This window comes from Zalophus californianus, chromosome 14, assembly GCF_009762305.2.
Source record: "Zalophus californianus isolate mZalCal1 chromosome 14, mZalCal1.pri.v2, whole genome shotgun sequence".
NCBI lineage: Eukaryota > Metazoa > Chordata > Mammalia > Carnivora > Otariidae > Zalophus > Zalophus californianus.
In genome coordinates this window covers 15,488,192-15,510,454 of record NC_045608.1, presented here as the reverse complement: position 1 = coordinate 15,510,454, position 22,263 = coordinate 15,488,192, and the positions used below count along the sequence as shown (strand labels likewise).

General features: G+C 50.3%; 1 protein-coding gene across 1 annotated transcript; it reads right to left on the bottom strand.

The window, feature by feature from the left end:
- Positions 1-887: 887 nt before the first annotated feature.
- On the bottom strand, positions 888-14,594 carry HSPB8 (heat shock protein family B (small) member 8). Its single transcript, XM_027576430.2, has 3 exons — positions 13,706-14,594; positions 7,654-7,717; positions 888-1,775 (listed from the first exon to the last, which is right to left on the bottom strand). The coding sequence occupies exons 1-3, from the start codon at positions 14,070-14,072 to the stop codon at positions 1,616-1,618; spliced, it is 591 nt and encodes a 196-aa protein (XP_027432231.1). The 5' UTR covers positions 14,073-14,594; the 3' UTR covers positions 888-1,615.
- Between the last annotated feature and the right edge of the window lie 7,669 nt (positions 14,595-22,263).

The window sequence follows — 22,263 nt, the reverse complement described above, 5'->3', positions numbered from 1 at the left end:
GTGAGAGTTGAACATACCTCAGAGAATTGCTGAGCAATGGAACTGAGCAGACACATGAAACCCTAGCGTGGTGTCTTGTATGTGTAAGGAGGTAAGTGAGGGACAGGCCTGCCTTTATCTGCCTGTTCCTGTTATGGGTCTGTGAGCTCCTATGGGCAGAAATGGTGGCTCATTGTTCACTATATCCTTGGCTTCTAGCACAGGACCCAGCAAGTAAGTGTTCAGGAAATAGTCACTGACTTCTGCTGTCAATTTGGGGGTTTAGAGATGCCCTTGCCTTTGCAGCCCAGAAGCCCCTCATGAACTCTTCCAAAAGCAAACATCCAGGTTCAAGTTCTGCTGTTATCCTGTGACTCACCAAAGCCACTTAGCATCAATCCTTCACTGTAAAATGAATGTCTACTTCTTAGGGTATCGTGGGGGTTAAATGGGATTGGCTCCAGGGATAGAGCATGTGGCCCAGTTTGGTCAATGAGATAAAAGGGAAGTCTTCTAAGAGCTTCTGGAAAAGATTTTGCTCATTGATAAAAGAGAAAGCCAGATGAGAAGACTTTTTTTTACCCCTGCCTTCTCTTCCTGTACATATATGAAGATGAGATGATTGGAGCTGCTGCAGCCATGTTGCAAACATGAGGACAGATCTTGTATACTTGTCAGAGATGGCAGAGGAAAAAGATCTCTGGGCTCTTGGCGGCGTACAAACTGAAAAAAAAACTCTGAAATCGCTCATCTCTAAACTTCTTGTAAAGTTAGACAATAGATATTTATGTCATTTAAGCCACTATTTGTTGTGTATCATTATTTGTAGCTACAAGCATTCTTAATTGGTATCAACTCTCTCAGTGGTATAGCACTTAGCATTCCCCATCAAAAGAAGCACACAAGGCTAAGAACATCAGCTCTTTTATTATTATTATTTACCGTTATTTCCCCCCAAACAACAGCACAATTCAAATAACAATGACACACAAGTCCCACTCATATACATAACACCACTAGCCTACCTACCAGTCTGTCTGGCCTTTGCTTGGTTCCTGGTGGAGCTGTTTGGAGACAGCCCCCTCTGTAAAAATCCCAAATTGGACATAGGAGGCACAAGAAGGGGGGGGGGTACTTTAGGCAGAGAATGAATGGGCTTCCAGGGTCCTCAGGGAGTGCAGACTTGGCAACATGCTATATAAACGCTTGGGTGAAGAGCAGAAGGCACTGTTTTCACGTGGCTGTTGGATAAATCCCATATGGGGGTAAGAGCTAGCTACCCCTCTTTGCAGGCCAGCGCTGCGGAAACACAGTAGCGTGAGCTAACGGGCTCCACCCACCAAACCATGGGGCAGGCATGGAAAGTGGGAACCCAGACCAGGAATCTGGGTGACCGGGAGGTCTCCAGAGAGAGGCAACCCTTGCATTCGCTGCAAGGGAAGATACAGTGTGAAATGTCATGTCCCCTCCTATCTGTTGTGCATACTACCCTATCCAGGGAGTCGGTGGTCAGGCCACCCCGCCCCCCCCAACATTTTAGTCACATTAAATCTATGAATTCAGCTAAAGTCGTGTACTCAGGAATCAGAGAAGCCCTGGGGTTGGGGAGGGGAAAAGATGGGCCAAGACTGGAGTCTCAGGAACAGGTGACTTCCTGGCTGTCTTGGGGAAGCTCATTGCTGAAATTGCTCTCTCCAAATGGTGAGTAAGGGGGGACCTGGGGAGCTTCGATGATCAGCAGACCCTCTGGGGAAAGCGAGGCAAAGACTGTCACAGGATCCACCTCTGCGGGAAGCCTAGGGGAAGCACAAGATATTATTCAGGTACTATGTTTCACATAGCTTAAACAAACTTTTGTGCATCTGGAAGAAAATAGCTTTGATACGAATTTAGGCTCTGAGGGCATAGAGGCTGGGTTTGAAGCCCGGCTCTGGCCTTCTCTAGCTGGGCAATCTTGGGAAGGTCACTCAGTTGCTCCGAGTTTATGCCCTCATCTGCAAATGGAGACAGCAATGAAACTTGTATAGTATTTGAAGCCAGACAGAGTCTGAACACACTTTGCAAATGGTAACATGGTATTCCAACAGTTAACTTACAAGATCCCTGTGGCCCAGATGTTTGGCCTTTGGTTGAGGTCTCCGCCCACATTGGACTGGCTGCTGTGGCAGAAATGGCCCCCACTACCATCCTGTTATAAAATGCAGGTAAGATATGATCCAGCAATTGCACTACTGGGTATTTACCACAAAGATACAAATGTAGGGATCCGAAGGGGTACGTGCACCCCAATGTTTATAGCAGCAACGTCCACAATAGCCTAACTGTGGAAAGAGCCAAGATGCCCATCGACAGATGAATGGATAAAGAAGATGTGGCATATATACACAATGGAATATTATGCAGCCATCAAAAGGAATGAGAGCTTGCCATTTGCAATGACATGGGTGGAACTGGAGGGTGTTATGCTGAGTGAAATAAGTCAATCAGAGAAAGACATGTATCATATGACCTCACTGATATGAGGAATTCTTAATCTCAGGAAACAAACTGAGCGTTGCTGGAGTGGTGGGGGGTGGGAGGGATGGGGTGGCTGGGTGATAGACATTGGGGAGGGTATGTGCTATGGTGAGCACCGTGAATTGTGCAAGACTGCTGAATCACAGATCTGTACTTCCGAAACAAATAATGCAACATATGTTAAGAAAAAAGAGGGTGGCTCAGTCCTTAAGCGTCTGCCTTCGGCTCAGGTCATGATCCCAGGGTCCTGGGATCGAGCCCCACATCAGGCTCCCTGCTTGGCCGGAAGCCTGCTTCTCCCTCTCCCACTCCCCCTGCTTGTGTTCCCTCTCTCACCGTGTCTCTCTCTGTCAGATATCAAAATAAAATCTTTAAAAAAAAAAAAAAGAAAAAAGAAAAAGAAGAAGATAGCAGGAGGGGAAGAATGAAGGGGAGTAAGTCGGAGGGGAAGACGAACCATGAGAGACGATGGACTCTGAAAAACAAACTGAGGGTTCTAGAGGGGAGGAGCGTGGGGGGATGGGTTAGCCTGGTGATGGGTATTAAAGAGGGCACGTTCTGCGTGGAGCACTGGGTGTTATGCACAAACAATGAATCATGGAACACTACATCAAGAACTAATGATGTAATGTATGGTGATTAACATAACAATAAAAAATCTGCTCTGAAAAAAAAATAAAATGCAGGTAAGGTGTTAACTTGCAGCAGGTAACACACTTTCATTAGCCATATGCCTGCTGCAAGTGCTTTCCTACAGAAAGCGTTACTGGTGAATTAAGGATGGAACAGGCTGACCACCTGGCGACATTCTCCTGATGCTTAGAATGAGCCTTGATTTGGGTCACAGCTGATGTATCTCTTAACAGGTCATAACTGCTTTGTTCCCAAAACACATTTATAGGAAATGACCTGGCTAGAACTTTATAAAGAGCCCGAGTGGTTCATAGGTAGGAATTAATATGCCCATTGCACAGAACATTTAGCAGAGACTTGGGGAAATCAAGTGGCAGGCTCAGTGAGTGAGAACCTCAAAGGGATTTCTGAATCCAACTCTGGTTCCATTTCTGAAGCTATTTTTTTTAAATGATTTTTTGATTGTTTTGGGTGAAAGAGACAATCTGGAACATGGTTCCTTCAACTAATTACCAGAATTGTGAGAACATGTTCATGGCCTCATTGGGATGCCATTATTAATAAAGATTATGAAAACTATGACCTCTGAGTCATGTGCCAGGTAGTTCACCTGTGTATCATCTCCTCTAGTTGTTGACAATGATCCCACCAGGCAAGTTCTGTTACTGTCCCCATTTACAGACAAGGAAATTGAGGCCAGAGAGATGAAGTGACTTGCCCAAGGTCACGCTGCTGGAAAGAAGCAGATGGGAATGGAATTGGAATCTTGGCCTCCAAACCCAGAGCAGCTGATCATGATGTTCTATTGCCTCCCCTGGCACCAGACTTTTGAAAAAAAAAAGGAAGCCAGGAGGGTTGATCAGCATAGATCTTTCCACTGGTCCAGGATGGCCCTGCTTGTTAGAAATGCAGAGGTTTTGATGAAAGAACCAGGCAAGGAGGCCGACCCATTCCGGGCCAGGGCAGGATCCTTCCTGAAGGGGGTGGGGAGTTTTTGCTGTGAGTAGCAACATGTAACCACATGAGCCTCATCTACCCAGGAGACACCTGCTAAATTAGAGCCACAGAGATTAACAAGGGACCTGCTGGGAAGTAGGGAAGAGAAAGAGGGAACTTGGGCAGAGGCCAAGTCAAACTTCCGAAGCACAGAGGAGGCCAAAAGTCTGGACCTCCCTCCCACTACTGGGGATGGGCCAACTCTGTTTAACTATTTGCATGCTAACCCATAGCACACCTGATGCAATGGGGCAGGGCCGCCGCAATCCAGAGCATGGCTTTTGCAGGCTGGCAGACCTGAGTTCGAATTCTGATTCTTCCTGACTGTGTGACCTCAGGCTAGTGAGCTAGCCTCTCTGAACCCACCTCCTTATAGGAAAAGTGGGTTAACGGTTGGTTTCTACCTCTTAAGGTAGTGCGAGAATTACACGGGATAATGAAAGCAAAAGGCTTACCCAAGTGCCTGGCATACAGTAAGTGCTCAGTAAGTGGTAGCCTCTCCGTTGTTACTGTAGTCACTGGCTGTAGGAAAACTATTCCTCTTCTATCCTCTTTCAATCCTTCCATTTGCATCCAAAGGAAGGTCTCAGCTAAGTGTTAACATGACTTTAACACCTTTAACCTCTATCCCTTGCTATTTTGTTTTTAACAAAGAGAGAGCTGATCTAAGGCTTGGACCCTTAGGCAGACAGTGCTACCTATTCAACCGCATTTTTCTTTCACTTGATTTGTTTTAGGATTGCCCTCTTCAGTGAACGTTTTAGTAGGAATTTAACTTTTGCAAAAGTGACCTGATCAAAAAGAAAAGAAATCTTAAGCAAATAATAATATGGGCATGTAAGCACATAAGGCAAAAATATTTGACGGTCTGTGAATGACTGCAATCTGGTCTCACCTAACCAGGAAGGAAGGCCATGGGCTTTGAAGGTGGGGAGACCTGTGTTCAAATCCCAGATCTGGCTCATTACTAGCTGTGTGCCCTTTGTGGGATTCCAAAATCCCTCTGAACCTCAGATTTCTCGTGCAGAAGATGGGCTTAACAATGCCTACTTCATAGGATTCTTTTAAAGGTGAAGTAATATTAAACCTAACCTCCTCTTCACATGGCTGTTGACACACTGCAGATGTCAATAATGGCAGAACAGATATCTGGGAAGAGAGGGAGCAAGGAACTAAAGCTGGCTTTGACTCTGAGCATCTTGCGTTGATGATTTCCTGAGTCCCCTGCTTCCTGTCCTCCCACCCGAGTTGGGTGTGGAAAGATCCCATGTACAGTCTTGCCCTGCCCCCCAACCCGATCGGCAAATTCCAAGACCTCTCCTGCTCCCCCTCACCCGGTCAAAATGGTCCCTTTCACATGGGGATGGATGTGTTGGGAAGAATTTCCTAGCCGTGGCAAAGGCTGTAGCGTCCTGCCTGGGAGGAAATCTCCAAGGATCTCAAGGAGCTTCCCTGTCCTCTGACGACTGGAGTTTTTCCTGGGAGAGGCAATGAAGTCTCCTGAGAGTGGGCCAGGGCCATCCTTGGTGTCTAGAGTCTGGGCAGAGCCAGGGGGTCCCAGGAGGTCCCAGCTGCTCTCATGTGACTCCAGCCTTGCAGAGTTTTTTAATAATATTAATCCCCACGGACTGAACACTGAGTCTGGACCCCATGCTAAATGCTTTACGCGCTTCCTCTCATCCCCCATCACAGCTCTGTCCATGAGGGAATCTGGGAACAGAAGCTCAGAACAGTTCAGGGAGCTCTTCTAAGTTATCCACTTTCTTTATCATGGAACCAGTGCTCCCTACGTCCAGAGGAGTTTCAAAATACTTAGCAACTGGCCCAGCGGGACAATGACCCACCAGAATGGATGCATACGTGCCATAGCGTTGGAGGAGGATGCTGGGGGCCCCTTGTTGCTGGGATGTGGGGAAGCTCGGAGGGTCCTGGGGATAGGGTCAGGGTGGCCAGGCTGGCTAGGGAGGGCACTTGCGGGGCTCAGGACAATGGCTAGTCCAATATTGTAACAAGTAGCTCTGCTCAGCTGCTGGACCCCAGCTGTGCCTTGAGCAGCTTTAGGCATTTCTGTCTGGTCAAGTCACCCCAGCAAGCTGTTTCTCGGAGGCCTCGGAGATGGGGAAATCCACGTTTTATAAAGATGATTAGCCCCCTGACTTCTTTCCAGCTCAGTCCCTTCCCCAGCGTTGCCCTGCCTGTGACTCCATCCTGAGACCTTATTTGAGTCTCTTCCAAGAAACATCAGCTCCTCCTGCACTCTCCCCCCGCCCCTTTCCTTTCCCCTCTCCCTCTGAGCAGCGTTTCATGTGGCTGCTATACCAGGGAGAGGTGTGGGTCTTGGGGAATGGCAGGCGAGCCAGTGAGCGTGAAGAAAAATAGCCATTTGCCTTATCAGGAAGCGTCCATGGGCTTCTAAGAACTCCAGAGGCACTGGGCGGGTCAGGACTGAGCACATGGCAGGAGAGACAGGCTTGCCGAATCCCAAAGCTGAAAGAAGCCTCAGAATGCAGCCAGCACACTCTCTTCCAGCCCCGGGGCCTTTCTGCCAGGGCTAGGCGTGGAGTAAAGACACAGCACCACCACCAATAATAGTCACAACAAACTGCCACTTCTGGGGACCTACTGTGCGCTGGTGCCTGTGCCATGATTCCATTTCATTTTCAGTTGGTGACTCTGGAATCAACACCCACCCGATCCCTTTTACGGGTGAGGACAGGGCATCCCTTGCTCCAGGCATGAGCGCGGCACTCAGGGTTCAGGGATCGGTTTGGGGCTGTTCTAAATTCAAATCGTAAGGACTCTGGGCAGGTCTCTTCACCTCTGGGAACTCAAGTTTCCCCATCATACAAGGAGGGTAATGTCTCTTGTGCCCGCTGCAAAGATTAAATGCACTGACTGGGACAAGACTTTGGGGCCAGAAGTGTACGTGGCAGAGTGCTGCTGGGTAGAGGGTGTGTCTGGGAAGAGGTGTCCCCCATTGGAACCGTAGGCTCCCTCCCTACGGCTGGCTTTGATTCATTGGCCCGGCCTGGTGGTCTTCCTGGTGCTGGCATGACTCCCCCAGGCTCAGCCCTTCCCACACCCCTCAGCAAAACCTGCCCTTCACGTGTCCCAAAGTCTCAGCCTCCAAAGCCCTCCCGGGAGGAAACAGCAATGTCGGGACACCTTCCAGCTTCATGCTCTAGGGAAGGCGGCATGCTCTCTCGGTGGTGGTAGGACACTTAGAGCAAGCAACGTTCGCAAGATTCTACTGGGCATTTGGGCATCAGGGGAGGGCCCCTCTTGATGGTGATGGAGATCCTCCCCAGACATACCACGTGGGTCGGAGAGTGCCCCGATTTTCACGGAATCACAGGTTTGCTGTGACACCTTCTCCCCTTTAGGTGTGAGGGGTGAGGGTTCAATTCCCCGCCCTGGGGCTTGTCTTGAAAGAGAGATGCCCAAGAGGGAGTCACACCAGATCTCGGGTCCCAGACACTACCTGCTGCTCTGCCCCCACCCCGGAACCCACACCGCCAGGTGACTTACTGGATTTTCTTTGTGAAGTTCTTGGAAACGATGCCACCTTCTTGCTGCTTCTCTTCATGTTTGCCTAGAAGGGAGCGGAATGCCACACGTAAGCATCTATGCCCCTGGACTTCGGTCAGGACTTGGGCTTGGGTTTGAATCCTGCCCCAGCCCCTGTCCCTGCCCGACCCTTTGGCTCCGGAGCCCAGTCTGGAGACACCAGTTGTCTGAGCAACCTCAGCCCTTCCCCCTAACCAGCCAGTCAAACCTGGAGGCTAGCATCCCAGGAGGGGTGGTAGGAAAGAAGTGGGGTCACATGCTGAGGGCTGGCTTGCCACCCAGTGGGCTTTACAACGCACAGAGCCTTTCCTGGCTGTGAAGGTGGGCTTCCTTCCCCCTTGGTGACGAGCGGGAACTGAGGCCCAGTGATGGGTCCACAGTCACCCAGCAGGTGCACGGCAGGCCTGGGCTCTGAACCAGCTCTCCCTGAATCTACGCCAAGTGCTGGGGTCTCACGCCCCTCTTCCTGTTCCAGCTTGCAATCAGCTCTTTGAGCCACATTATCTGTACCCAGAACGGATGAATTGCCTGGAAATAATGCTTCAATCTGCTTAAAAACAAAACAAAACAGAAACACCCAGAGTCTCCAAAGCGGGGGAGGTCTCCTTAAGAAATGACACATCAGACATCACAGATTTGACATTCCACCTGCCCCGCCTTCCACAGGGTAGCCGGGGAGGGCAGTTCTTCTTCCTCAGGAAGGAAAAACATAAGATTACATGAAGGTTTGAGCCCAAACTGGCTATCACCTTGCAATTTATATAACAACTTCTGAGCCTCCTGGCCACTCTTCACTCTTTTTTTTTTTTTTTTAATGGGGAAAGCCTCTAATTTCTCTCTCTGTCTCTTTTTTAAGATTTTGTTTATTTATTTGATATGGAGTAAGCACAAGCTGGGGGCAGGGGCAGAGGGAGAAGCAGACTCCCTGCCGAGCAGGGAGCCTGCCGCGGGGCTCCATCCCAGGACCCCGGGATCATGACCTGAGCCGAAGGCAGATGCTTAACGACTGAGCCACCCTGGCGCCTCTCTAATTTCTCTTTACACAAACCAGATTAGTGCCCAGTGGAGCCTTCTAGGTCCTATCTTTATTTGTTCCTCCTCTGTGGGGCCACATTTCCCGGCCAAGAACCCTCATGTGCACAGGGACACCCTTCTGAGAAGCTTTGGAATCCAGACTGTAAACAACCCTGTGGGATTTTTTTTGCAGCCCCGGTTTTTAAAAAACTGACAACTTATAGGTGATTACCTTATTAATTGCTTTTTTTATTATTCATACTTTCTTTATTAATGACTTTGTTTTGATTGTAAGATAATACAAGGGTATCCTACAAAATGTAGAAAATAAATAAATGATTGAAAACCCCCAACGAAACCACATTTCTGTGTAAGTTCCAGACTTTTCTTTCTATGTTACTTAGGCACGCATAAATGTTACATAGTATAGATGTATATCATGTATTTTAGCAAATGGGATCACATTTTATGTTACGCTCAAAACTGCTATCTCTTGCTAACACATGATAATTATTTTTCCATGTTACACCAAATATTCTTCCACCACGTGACTTTTTAATGGTTGCACAACATTCCACTGTAGGGAAACATAAGTTCATTTAGCCACTCCCTGGCTTTTGGGCACTGAGACAGGTATGTGACCTTAGAAAGAACCTCATTGCGCCACATTGCACCGAACATCCTTACAGCTGGATCTTCACATCCAGCCTGATGACTTCTTTGGGATAAATTCTAAGTTCTAGGATTTCTGAGGCTTGATCTGTATTGCTAAATGGCCCTTAGGAAAGGCTGCATCCGTTTATTCACTCACAAGCGGGGCGGAAAGGGGTACCGGATAGGAATTAGTTTTTAAACGGGAGTGTCTGGTTACCCAGAACACGCTATGCTTTGAAGGTGCTGGGAGAGTAGATTTGGACCTGCCAAGTCCACGAGTACCAACTGTCCATCCCTAACCCAGGCCTGTGGCCAGGGGAACACTGTCTGTTCCCTGAAACCCTCCCCAGAGCCCAGGCCTCCGGAGGCCTGCTTCCCCTGGGGACCGGCCAGTGCCTCTGACTCAGCCCTTTTGCACACTTGGTGTCCTGAGAATAATAAACAGTGATGATGATCAAAAGAATAGCAATAACAGACTCTTACATAGTGCTTACTTGGTGTCAGCCACCCTCCCAGCCCCTGGCTATAGCTACTTCTTTAATATTCACGACAACCTTAGAAACGGGGACTTTCATTATTACAATTTTGTAGATGGGGAAGGGAAGTTCGGAGAGGTTACGTGATACGCCCAGGGTCACACAGCTTGGAAATGCTGGAGCAAAGGGATGTAGGTTTTGGACTTTCAGTTCCTGCTCTAATACTTCTTAGCACAACCCCACTCTTCCCTGAGCCTCAGTTTACTCTTCTCTAAAATGGGGATGGCAACACCTTCCTAATTATTGGGTTGCTGAGCAAATGAGGATGAGTCACAGGATTGCTTTGTAAGTTGTAAAAATGTTGTGTGAGGGCGAAGGTTTGTGGTTTATTTTGATGTCTGGGAAAGGACTGCTCCTGAAAGGCTAAGCTTGCCTGTCCACACCCTGAAAATAGGGTGTTGGGGTTAGGGAGGGGAGGATCTCTGAGCAGGCGCAACCCCAAGATTTCCATAAAGAGAAGCCTGGTTGAAAATGGATGTTGCTACTGGAGGTTCATGTTGAAGCTTAATTTAAATATAATTTGAATATTTATTTATTAGGGCAGCTTAAGGATTATGATGGTTTTTAATTTCTGATTTTGCTTTCCCATCTACATTTTCTACCGTGGAAATATTTTATTTTTGTAAACAGAAAAAAAGTAATTATGCTTCTTTTTTTAAAAAAAAAAAGAACTCATCCGGAGGCCAGGGCAAGCCAGAGGCCCCCTCACAGCTACTATTTTTTCAACATGCCTCAGAAAAATGTAGGTGCCAAGAAGCAGGCATCAGCACTTCGGGGAAAGCCATTGGCCCAGCTAAAGAAAGAAGGTGCTGTTTCCAGGGGAGGCAGAGGCCCTGGGATTAAGGAGAAGGGGTGGGAATAAGGCTTCTGGATTTTCCAGTTCCTTCTTGGCCAGGTCCTGGCCCTGTGGCCCATGAGGAGAACATTTCTTGGCTGGTGGCCACAGGGTAGGAGTAGGGGTGGATAAGGCATCATGGAAAGCATCTAGTCTAGCATTTTCCAAATACTTCCCTGGAACTAGACACTCAGATGTGGTCAGATAAGACAGGGCTGCCGCCTCCAGAGATCCACAAACTACCTAAGCAAATTCAAAGCTCTCATAAATCCTGCAGTGACGAGACCTGTTTATAATTTTGTTTCCTCTGGCACATCTTTAAAAATCTGGGCCACCTATCCCGCATTTCTTAGATACCTACTGATATCTTAAAACGTACCATTTGGCAAATACATACTGATTGAGTTCAACTCCTCCTAAGTAAAACTGAGGCCCAAGAGGTGGCAGGATTTGCCCAAGGCCGTATAATCAGAAGAAAATCCAGCCATCCTGACTTGGAACCATCTAAGCAGGCTTGGCTTTGAATTGCAGACATGTGCCATGGAGGACAGCGGATCTCAGGTGAGTTACTCTCTCTGAGCCTCAACTTCCTCACTTGTAAAGTGGGTATCACAAACCTACCCGTATTTCCTTGAGAGTCTATGTGAGGAACCAGGGAGCCAACATACACAGGCATTGAGCACAGTGCCCTGCACCAGGTGCTTGAGGAAGAATAGGTCTGTCATTATGTGATAACAGGAGAAAAGCCTGGATCTGATTTTAAATGGAGCCCCAATATCAATCTGATTTCTTAAATCCATTTTCTGAAAGTCTCTGTACATACTCTCAGGGGATTTGGATTCTGTCAAGCTGAGGTTGCTAAGTGCACACCTGGGAGGCATTTTTACAACTTTAAAAGGCTTTGTCTGCCTTACTTAAGCACCCAACAACCCCATTTTACAAATATGGAAACTGAGGCTCCATGACTTGCTCAAAGCCTCATGCAGAGCCTCTGGATTAGTAAGGTACTTATCTGGGATCTCAGCCTGGAGTTGCCACAGCCCAGTTAGTAAGAAGCACCTAGAAAGGAGAATGAAGGAAACATTCTCCAGAGGTCTCCCGGAGGGGCCACAGGGCGTGGGAAACCCTCCAACCTGGGGTGGAAGATTCCGGAATCCCAATTAAAACAAAGATGGGAGAGGTGTTGGTAATAATCCCCTTATTCACAGAGTGCCGGACAGACATTGTTAATCGCCCCATTTTACAGACTCTCTGCATTTATTATCATATATTGTCTGCATGTATTTTTAATCTTTCCTACAGACTTGCAGGGCCGATATTATTACACAACCCGTTCTGCCGATAAGGGTACTGAGGCTCCGAGCGGTGGGAAGCTTTCTTGTCCTTATCCATCTGGCAGGGTCGGGACTGGACCCCAGGTCTCAAAGAGCACCTACCATTTATGGTCTCCTGGGCCCTTGCTCTGTGCCCAGCATTTTAATCACAGCACCATCACAGCCATAAGAATACTGATTCCTCATGTTCCAGGCAGCAGGTCCGCGCTGGACACGCATCGGCCCATGTAATACAGCGATCCTCATGCTGCGTAGCCACTGGAACCCCCATTTCCAGATAAGGAAACAACGCACAGAGGACATAAACAATTTGCACACCCTGCTGGTCTGTGGCAGAACCAGGTTCAACCGCAGCCAACCCAGGAAGGCCCGGCTGAACACCTCCATGGCCCCAACATGACTTGTGGCCCACCCCTCCCGGCCCCCCAGAGCCTCTGATGTTTATAATTCTGCCCTGCGAGGCTTTGAAACTCCCCCTACATGCCGCCCTGCCCTGCCGGGCTTGTTTCTGCCCAGCCCGGCTTTGCAATGGCTTTTACTGATTTTCTGGCTGGGAGCCTGCCAGAAAAACACTCCTTTTAATGCAGCCTTAATTGGGACGGAAGACAGAGGAAGCCGTTCGCCTGCTGCCCTGCTTAATGGGGACTGAGCCTCCTGTCTCCTCTTCCTTTCTCCCAGGCTGGGAGGTGGCGCAAGCCCTGGGCCTGGAGTCCTGGGCAGGCTCAGACTCTTCCTGCTGGCTGCTGACTCATGGCGTGACCTTGGACAAGTCCCGCTTGGGCCTCAACCTCCTCAGCTGTAAAATGGGAGTAGACGGCCCCGCTTCCCAGGGCTGGAGTGAGTGAGGATTATCTGGTAGAAGGAATATAAGAGTCTTAGCCCAGTTCTTGGTACCCAGTAGATGCTCAATAAACCTTCAAATCGCTTCTGGCCTCCCAGCTCCCAAGACAGCCTGGGTTTGAATCCAGGCAGCCGTGGGCAAGTCACTTTAAGCTTTCTGTGCCTCTGTTTCCTCATCTGTAAAAAGAGGAGACAAACAGGCCCCACCTGTTCTAGTTGTTTTAACTGAGATACTACTGGTAAAGCGTGTAGTGTGGTGCCCAGCAGAGAGTAAGCGCTCAGTCAAGGTCACCAATTAGAATCGTTATAGTGACTATCATGCCTCAGTTCCTTATCTGGGACAAGGGGAGGTGTTCTTCTTGAAACCTGTGCTGATTATTAGCTCTGTCATGGCACACGCTTCTAGACTGCACTGTGCCCCTGGGGCGCCGAGAGTCCCTTCTCTTGTCTTTGTATTTCTTCTATGTCTGCCGAACTTATTCTTTACACAAAATTTTTTTCTGTCAAATCATGTGCCGTGGTTTCCATTTCCCATCCTCTACTCTGACTGATACAGCCCCCAAAGGGCCCCCCAGCTGGGTCGGGTTGAGGTGTCCCCTGGAAGCCAGGACAGGAGCACTTTTCCAGAAAGATAACTTCTGTGGGCTCTCTAGGCTGCATTCCTGAGCCCTGAAGTCACCTGTGTCACTCGCTGCTGTCACAGCTCACCGTCTAAGGGAAGCGACGTTCTCCTGACTATTCCCGGGGCTGAAGCCTACAACCCTCTCCTGGGTTCTCTCTCACTCCTGCCCCTCACTCACCAGACACCTCCACGTATCCGTCCTTTGTCTTCACCAGCAGCTCCTCTGGCTTAAAGCTGTGCACGTTGACGCACACTTTCCAGGGCTCCCCGGGGAAGGGTGGGGGACTCATGCCCTCCCCAGGTACCCCAAACCTGGCTGCAGCTGTCGGCCCCCGAGGCACCATGCCTGACCTCAGGGTGCCAGGCCACCCCGGGGAGAATCGAGGCAGGGCCCAGTTGCGCCATGAGGCCGTCAGGTCGTCGGGGAACGGGTCCATGCCAAAGTCATCATCCAGCAGGCGTGAGGGGAGGGACGAGTCCCGGAAGGGGTCCCGGCGCAGGCGGCTTGGGTAGTGGCAGGAGAAGGGCATCTGACCATCAGCCATGGCTGCTGAGCTGGAGGGGCAAAGGAGGCTCAGAGAGAGGGAGCCACCTGCCCAAGGTCACACAGCAAGGTGATGTGGGGGGGGGGGGCTGGCCCTCGGAGCTTATTCTTCAGCTTCAGAAAACGCTGAACCATCCACTGCCAAGGACAGAGGGGGTACCTGGCTGGGGTCCCAGCCCCCAAAGACACTCCAAAGGCGACCACCAGCCGGCCCAGCGGAATTCCAGAGGGCCCCTCTCCGCACTGCCTCACCGCAGATCAGCCAGTCACTGTCCTCCCAGGCTGTCCAGACTCTCAGCCAGAGCCGCTGAGATGTCTCATGGAGGAGCGTCAGGAGCTTAATAAACCCAGGGACGCGGGCCTAGAAACTTCTCCTTGCTTCTCCTGGGCTGAGAGCCTTCTATTTATTGCTGCTTGGGGCTGGGGGCGGGCTTTGCCAGTGCCTCCTGTCACAGGAGTATTCGGAGGTGATGAACCAGTCCCTGAGAATCCGCTGAGGGAACAGCTGGGCTCCCAGGGGCCGGGGAGGGGCCTTGGCGGCCAAGTCCAGCCAGCCAGTCCGGACACTCTCCTCCCGGGCTGGGCTCAGCTCCGCCCCCTCCCGCCGCTCCCTCCCCCGCCCGCCAGCCTCCCCAAGCCCGGTGCAAAGACCGGCTAGGCTATTAATAACCCTCCGCCTGCCAGGGCTCTGGGTCACCCCAGTAATACCTTCCCCTGAGCCTGCTGCGTCCTGCCCCCCCACCTTGGGGACCTGCCGAAGGAGAGAAGAGGGATGGGAGCCCAGTGGATTTGAAGGCAGGTGGCCTTGGGCTGCAATTCCCCCCGCTTACAACCAGACCTGGGAGCTTGCCTTCAGCGTCCTCTGGGAGCAGTAACGTTATTCCCTGGGCATCTGTGAGCCCGTCAGTCTTCCCACCTGTAAAATGGACATAATAGTAGCTACCTCGTGGCTGTGTCCATGAGGACCACATGAGGTGATCATCCTTAAACATTTAGCAGACTGACACTTTTATATACTCAATTTTGAGTTCTCAATTACGTAAGGCTTGCTGTACGCTGGACCCTGTTCTAAGTGCTTCCCAAATACTAGACTGCCTTCAACCACAACAACAATCCTGTGAGGAAACTGCCGTAGGAAGTGATAACGATGGTAGCCTCTGTTAGTAGTAGTAGTCCTCAGATTATGACTGCTAATAATGCTAATTATCAGAAGGTGCAGTGGGTCTCTGGGCCTGAACCCGAGGCCCAGAGAGGACCTACTTGCTAGATTTCCCTGTTCCTCCCCCATGGCTTCCGGAGAATGAACTTACAAATTGTCCTTTGACCTAACGGCCCCCTGAGCTTGGGTTCCAATCTTTGATCTGTCCCCAGCAACAGGTGGGCGATTTGGGCATGCAGTTCTCCATCTGTGGGCTGCAGGGTCTCAGCCCTGCCTTCCTCACAGGGTGCGGTGGGGTGGGGTGGGGGTGTTAAGGAATTCAGTGAGTCACTGGTTGAGAAATCAGTTTGTTGTTAGGCAGTGCCTGCATGAGGCCGTTTGCTAAAAATAATAGTAGGGAGAAAAACAACCAGCATTTACAGCCTCCTCCTACGACCTGCCTCCGTGGGGAGCCTGGGGTGCCCCTCTCACCTTAAACCCTCACCACAACAACAGGGGTGTTCTCCCCACCCCCATTTTGCTGGTGAGGAAGCAGAGGCACTGCTCCGGGGTGGCAGGGCCTGGGGTGGGGGGGCACCTGGTCCGCGCTGAGCTGACTGGTGGAGACCCCCACTCTCCCTCCCCCACTAGCCGAGAGAGGGAGACTGAGGCGCCCGCCTCCCCCAACCCGAGTGAGTGACTGGGTCCCTACTTGGCTCTGGTGAGATCACTGGGGCTCGAAGCTCCAGGCTGACGTCATGGCTGGGCACAGAAGCCTGGCTCTCCCTGTCGTTACAGCTGGGGCGGGGCCGGCTGGGTTGGAGCCCCGATGGGGAGATTCACTGCCTGCCACAGAGAAGAAAGCCGGCCCTGCCTGGGACCTGGGCTGGGACCCCAGTTCGTTTGTGTGTGGATTTGAGTGGGTGGAGCGGTGATTGTGTTTATGCCCGGATGGGGCTGTGTTTATTTATGGGCGAGTCTGCTGATGGGTGTGAGCTGGCAGAACCTCCTTCTTCCTCTCTAGGTCTCTTTGCCACAACCCCACAGAGCCTTCATCCACCCTCTCATTTCAAGGATGCTTGCAGCCCGGAAGCCAGGGAGAGGAGAGGAAAGGGTGCAGCTAGAAAGCAGAAATAGCAATCATTAGCATTTATCCAGCACTTTTCATGTGCTGGGTTCTGTTCTAAGCCCTTTGGATTTATGTATCTTAACTCACGACATCCCTCCTACAACCCTACAAGGAAGGGGCTTTCATTATCCCCATTGTACTGCTGAGAAAACTGAGGCTTGGTGAGATTACGGGACTCACCTGAGTCTACACACCCAGTTAAGTGGCAGAGCTGGGATTCGCACCGAGGCGGTCTGGCTCTTGACCCCTCTGCTGCATTACCTCTTATAATCACAGGCATGGCTCACATTTATTGAGCGCTGGCTGTATACCAGGCCATGTGCTCAGCACTTTATTCATGACCTCATTGGACCCTCATGGTTCGGAGAGGTGAAGCCACCTGCCAAGGGCCACACCTGGGGGGATTTGGGGGCCCCCGGGTCTCGTCCAGTCATCTTCCCACATGCTTGCTGTATGCTGTCCACCTGCCCCTGGATTCTCAGCACATTTCTGGGCCAGGCCAAGCCTTCCGCTTTGGGAAGCTGAGGAAGGAGGCAGATGCTCAGTCTGCTGGCCCAGCCACCTGGAGAGGGGTCAGTAAACCCTACAGGCTGTCATTAGCCAGATGAAAACCTGGGGTGAGGCCCAGGAGGACCTGGGGAGGGAGAGGGGCCGCCAGGCTGGCTCTCCCTGGGAAGGAAAGCCCCTGTGGGATGCCTGTGCCTGTTGCGGCAGGGGTGGGGGGCAATAGTAGGCCCCAGGTTCCAGAACAAGTGTTCTTTGGGCTGCTTTCCTCTTAGAGCTTTCACCTGGGAAGGACCACCGTTCATCCTCGAACAGACAGCCCAGGGGGAGGATGACATCACCCTGCAGTTGGGAAATGGGGAGGGGGGGCAGAGGAAATGGCAGCAGCCTGAGGTCACCCAGGTAGTGACAAAGACACCGTTGGTTGGCTGCCCACCTCTGTGCTCTTCCCTTCCACAGCAGTAAGACCCCACGTTCCCTCCTCCCCTAGGTATTTCCAGTCCCTGGCCCTGCCCAGCCTCACACCCCTTCACCTGCAGGCCCAGCCCTAACCCTGTGTGGGGTGGAGTCTTATCGGACTGAAGGAGGAGCCTCTGTGGCTCCTTCAAATGCATGGCTTTCGAGACCGCATTTTTGCCTACTGTTTCCTCTACAATTCTAGGGCTCCGGAGCTTTCGTTCCAGGCATGGGGGCGATCCTGGTGGCCTCCCGCATTCACTCAGCCTCCAGGTCCAGGAAGCCCCGTCTCAAGAGTTCCCTCCGTGGACACCCCCGGAGCCCAACACATCCTCCAGCAAATGGCGGGGGGTGCATATGCTCATGTCCTTTTTCCTTCCCTTTCTCAGAACCCCCAACAGACGACACTAGTGTAATTTCCAGCACATTCAGCTCCAGGAGGGCAGGACCCTTGGGTGTCTTGTTCACACAGCATCCCCTGTGCCTAGAAGGGTGCCTGGTGCCTTATAGGAGCTCAGCAGATCTTGGCCGAGCAGATGATGTCGTGTTAGCAACCCTGTGTCTGAATCGCCTTGCTCACGTGGGACAGACCCTGCACACAGTAACAGCACTAGAATAGCAACTAAAATTTCCCAGATACTTAGAAGGGACCAAGTGAAATGATTTCCAAGCATGCCGTTCATTTATTCCTCACGACAGCCCCCTCCCAGAGGTTCATGCTCTCAACATCCCCATCTTATAGATGAAGAAACTGAGGTTCAACAGGAAGGAACTTGTCCAAGACCACCAGCTTGTGACTTCTAAACCCCGCCGTGTCTCAACCTCAGGCCCAGCCCCCCAGTGCTCCTTCCTTCAACAAACACCCGTGCAAAAACAGATGATTAATAAGTAAAATAAAATAAACAACCCATATGTTCCCTCCCTACCCAAGTCAATGCCCTCACAATCCCACACAACTAATGCTTATTGATTGAGCTCTAGCTTCCTCTTACTATTATCTCCAAAGTTCTTTCCAGGGATTGCTTGCTCTGACTGCCTCTATAGGTAATAATAATAATAATAACACTTATTTAACACTTTGTAAGAGTCGTATTTTGCATAAATCAATTTATTTAATCCTACTCCAATTTGCTCTAAGATAAGAATGATAATCTCTGTCCACAGATGACGATATTGAGACACAGAGAGGTTAAGGAACTCGCTGAAGCTCACACAGCTACTCAGTAGCAGAGCTGATGCTCAAATCCAGGCAATCTGGCTCCAGAGCCTGTGCTCTTTACCACCACATGATTCTGTGAATAACAACCACCCAAACCACAAAACAGTAATTGTCCCCACCATTACTTGAGACCCCTTATGTGCCAACCTCTACTAAATGCCCTGTATACCTTACCTCTCTTCATCCTCGTGATAAGCCTATGAGGAGGTGGTATATTGTTAACCCCATTTTATGTTTTTTTAAAGATTTACTTATTTATTGGACAGAGAGAGAGGGAGCTCAAGCAGGGGGAGCAGGAGAGGGAGAAGCAGGCGCCCCGCACAGCAGGGCTCGATCCCAGGACCCTGGAATCATAACCTGAGCCGAAGGCAGACGCTTAACCGACTGAGCCACCCGAACGCCCCAACCCCATTTTATGTTGAAAAGTAAAGGCACAGAGTCAGATCTGTGCTGACGGCTAATCCCGTACTCTTTGCTGCCCAGTGGGGAGCAAGGGCTCTCCGAACCCAAAGGGACCCAACAGACCACAGCTGACCTTCAGGTCACCAGCCTACCTCTCCCTCTACCTCCTCGCTGGGTCTGGAAACTTCTTAGCCCTTGCAGACTTTCTCAGTAGAACAGGTGACGCCAGGAACCCACTGACACTGGGAGCCTGGAGGCTGCCTGGGACAAGCCATCACTGTGTCAGCCAGAGGGATCCTTATGTGTCACGAGTGTGAAAGCTGCTCAGAGCCGGGCTGGGGGCCTGGGGTTCAGGGGACTCAGTGGGAGACAGGGAGTCAGAGGTCCGTAGGGGCTCCCCTTACCTGCATGTGTCTCTGGGAGAAGGGAGTCAGGGGTCAGCTGTGGGTGGAGAGGCTCATCCCACCCCCACCCCCACCTATTTTCAAAGAGGGACTCCCCCAGCCAAGGGCTCTCAGGGGCCCCTCTACTTACTCCTGAGCCTATCACGGCTTCCGAAATCTCCTCTCAGGGCCCGGATAATTATTCTGCAGTGAGGGAAATAATATCTCAACTAACCTGGTCTTTAAAGAAATGACACTTCTTTAAAAGTGTTGGCACTTGCAGCTTAAGAAAGACAGTAAAGGCTGGTGGGTAAGAACCTGAACAGACCCGGCTGTGCTGCTCTGGTTCAGTGGCCTAGTCTCTCTGAACCTCTGCCTTGTCATCTGTAAAAGGGGGACGACAACAGTACCTATGTCACTGGGTAATTGGCATGGATTGTGAGGTGGGAAATGGTTGGGGAGGTGGGCATGGGCCAGATGATATAGGGCCTTGTGGACCTCATTTAGGAGTTAGGCTTTGTCCTGAGCACTTTGAGTACCCATTGAGCTGTTTGGAGCAGGAGAAGGGTGTGATGAGATCTGAGTTCTAGGAAAATCACCAGCCACTGGTGGAGAGGGCACCGGGGGACAAAACTCCAGGGAGACCAGCAAAGTAGGGTCCAGGGAAAATGGCGGCTTGGGCTGGGTTGTTGGTTGAGGAGAGAGAAAGGGTGGACATAATCCAAGATATATTAAAGAAGCAGAAGCATTTTGACTGAGGGACTGCACTGGAGGAGAGGAGAGGGCACACCAGATGTACCGCCCAGTGTTTAGTTGTAGGCAATCGGTGGGTGGTGGTGCCAATTAATGAACACATGAGGAGGGGCAGATGTGGGGAGTGGGGAGACTCCATTCATTATTCATTCATTACATATTTATTAAGTTCTCATGTACAAAGCACTGGCCTAGGGGCTAGAGATGAGACAAAAGTCTCTGTTCTCACATCTGTCAAACAAATAGTTGAATCAACAATGAAAATAATTTTAGAAATTGAAAAGTTTCACGAAGAACATAAAGGCTCCTGGCTACCTTTCTGATCTGATTCCCTGCTGCCATCCACCCATTGCTCACTGTGCTTGAGTCCTGTGGTCTCCTTTCTGTCCTTCGGACTGTTCCTGTCTGAGGACTTCCCTCCTGCTCTTCCCACAGCCTGTGACACTGTTCCCCCAGATTTCCTCAAGACTGGTCTCTCACTTCATTTGTGTCTCTACTTAAATTCCACCTACTCAGAGAAACTTTCTCCAACCATTTGATCTACAGTCAGGTTCTCTTCCGTCAGCTGGTTTTTCTTCATAGCACCGGCTATTTACTGATGGTTATATTTTATGCCTCGATGATTTTTTGTTATCCGTCTCTTCCATTAGAACGTCAGCTCCGTGGGGGGCCGAGGGTAGGGACTTTGGTCTCTGGTTTAAGGCTGTGTCATTGGCACCTAGGACAGTACCTGGCACATAGCTGGGATTTGGTAAAATTCAGGGCACAAGATACGAAGCAATGTACTTCCTCCTGCCATTGTGGTTGGTCCAAGCCACGTAACTAGTGCGGCCAATGAGTTGTGAGCAGAAGTGAGGTCTGCCGTGGTCAGTTCAAAGCATGTGAGTAGCCCCATGGGAGGCCTCAGCTCCACAAGGGGGGGACCCTTAGGCGATATCTCTTCCTTCTGCACAACATCACTGATGAGTAGAGTGTCCCCGCTGGCTCACAATGGACATGGGTGAAAAATGAACCTTTATTCTCTTAAGATTCTGAAATTTTGCATTTGTTTGTTGCTCCATCGTAACGCAGACAATTCGGACGGCGAGGCTTCCAAACCCTGTCCTTTCGTGGTTGTTGGTATTGTTTCAAAGGAAACTTCCTCAATGTTAATATCATTCTAATAAACCAGTCTGTCTGCTTCCTGCCAAAGTCCCAGCTGGGAAAGTGGTACCTATTCCTCTCAGTTTGGGACATTTAGATGGTGCTGTTGGAGGCACTTAGGCAGAGGGCTGGCTCTGAGATCTTTGGAGGGCGGGAGACCTGGAGAGTCTGTAATCTTGAGGCCCTCCTTCTCCAGCGGGAGTTGGTTCGACCAGTTGGTGTCCAAAGGCAACTGCTTTGGAAAGTTGTTTTTTGTTTGTTTTGTTTTGTTTCTTAGTTCTGGGAATGACAGCTCCTAGGAGAGTTTAGCCTGAGAGGGTTCTCATGGTTTGTGCTGAGAGGGGAGGAAGTTTGGAGGAGCCGAGGAGGATGCATAGAGATGGACGGGGAGAGCCGTAAACAACATATCTCCTTCCGGGGACTTAGTTTCACCCTGAATATGAGTTAGGGTTAATTTTAGTTGTGAGCAACAGAGAGTCAAAATCACAGTGACTGGAAGAAAAGGGAAATTTATTTCTTCTTAGTATTAAAGTCCAGAGACATTCTGTCTTGTTGCTGGCATGGTGCCCCTGCTCTGCAAAGTCCTCAGAGACTGAGACTCTTCCATCTTATCACTCTGTTTGTATGGGTTCAATTCCCAAAGCCACCTCATGGACCATGGAGCCGCCTGAATTCTGGCCATCATGTCTGCATTCCAGCCAGCAGGAAGGAAAAAGGGATGAAGAAGAAGGGGGAAAGCACATGACAAATGATTTCTATAGAAATACCTGGAAGCTACCGTGGAAAATTCTGCCTATCTCTCATTGGCCAAAATTAGCCACATGGCCACACCTAACTGCAAGGATTGCTGGGAAATGCAGTCTTTATTCTGGGTAGCAATGAACCTAGTTGAAATTATTACTATGGATGAAAGGGCAGTGGCTGTTGGGAGGCAACTAGAAACTCTACCGTATCCTGAGAGTGTATGGATGGATTTTGCCGAAGCATCCTAAAGGCTTCAAGTTGGGCTCCTCTGGAAAACTAGTGGGGAATATGTCCTCTGCACCAACATGTTGCTATTTTCAT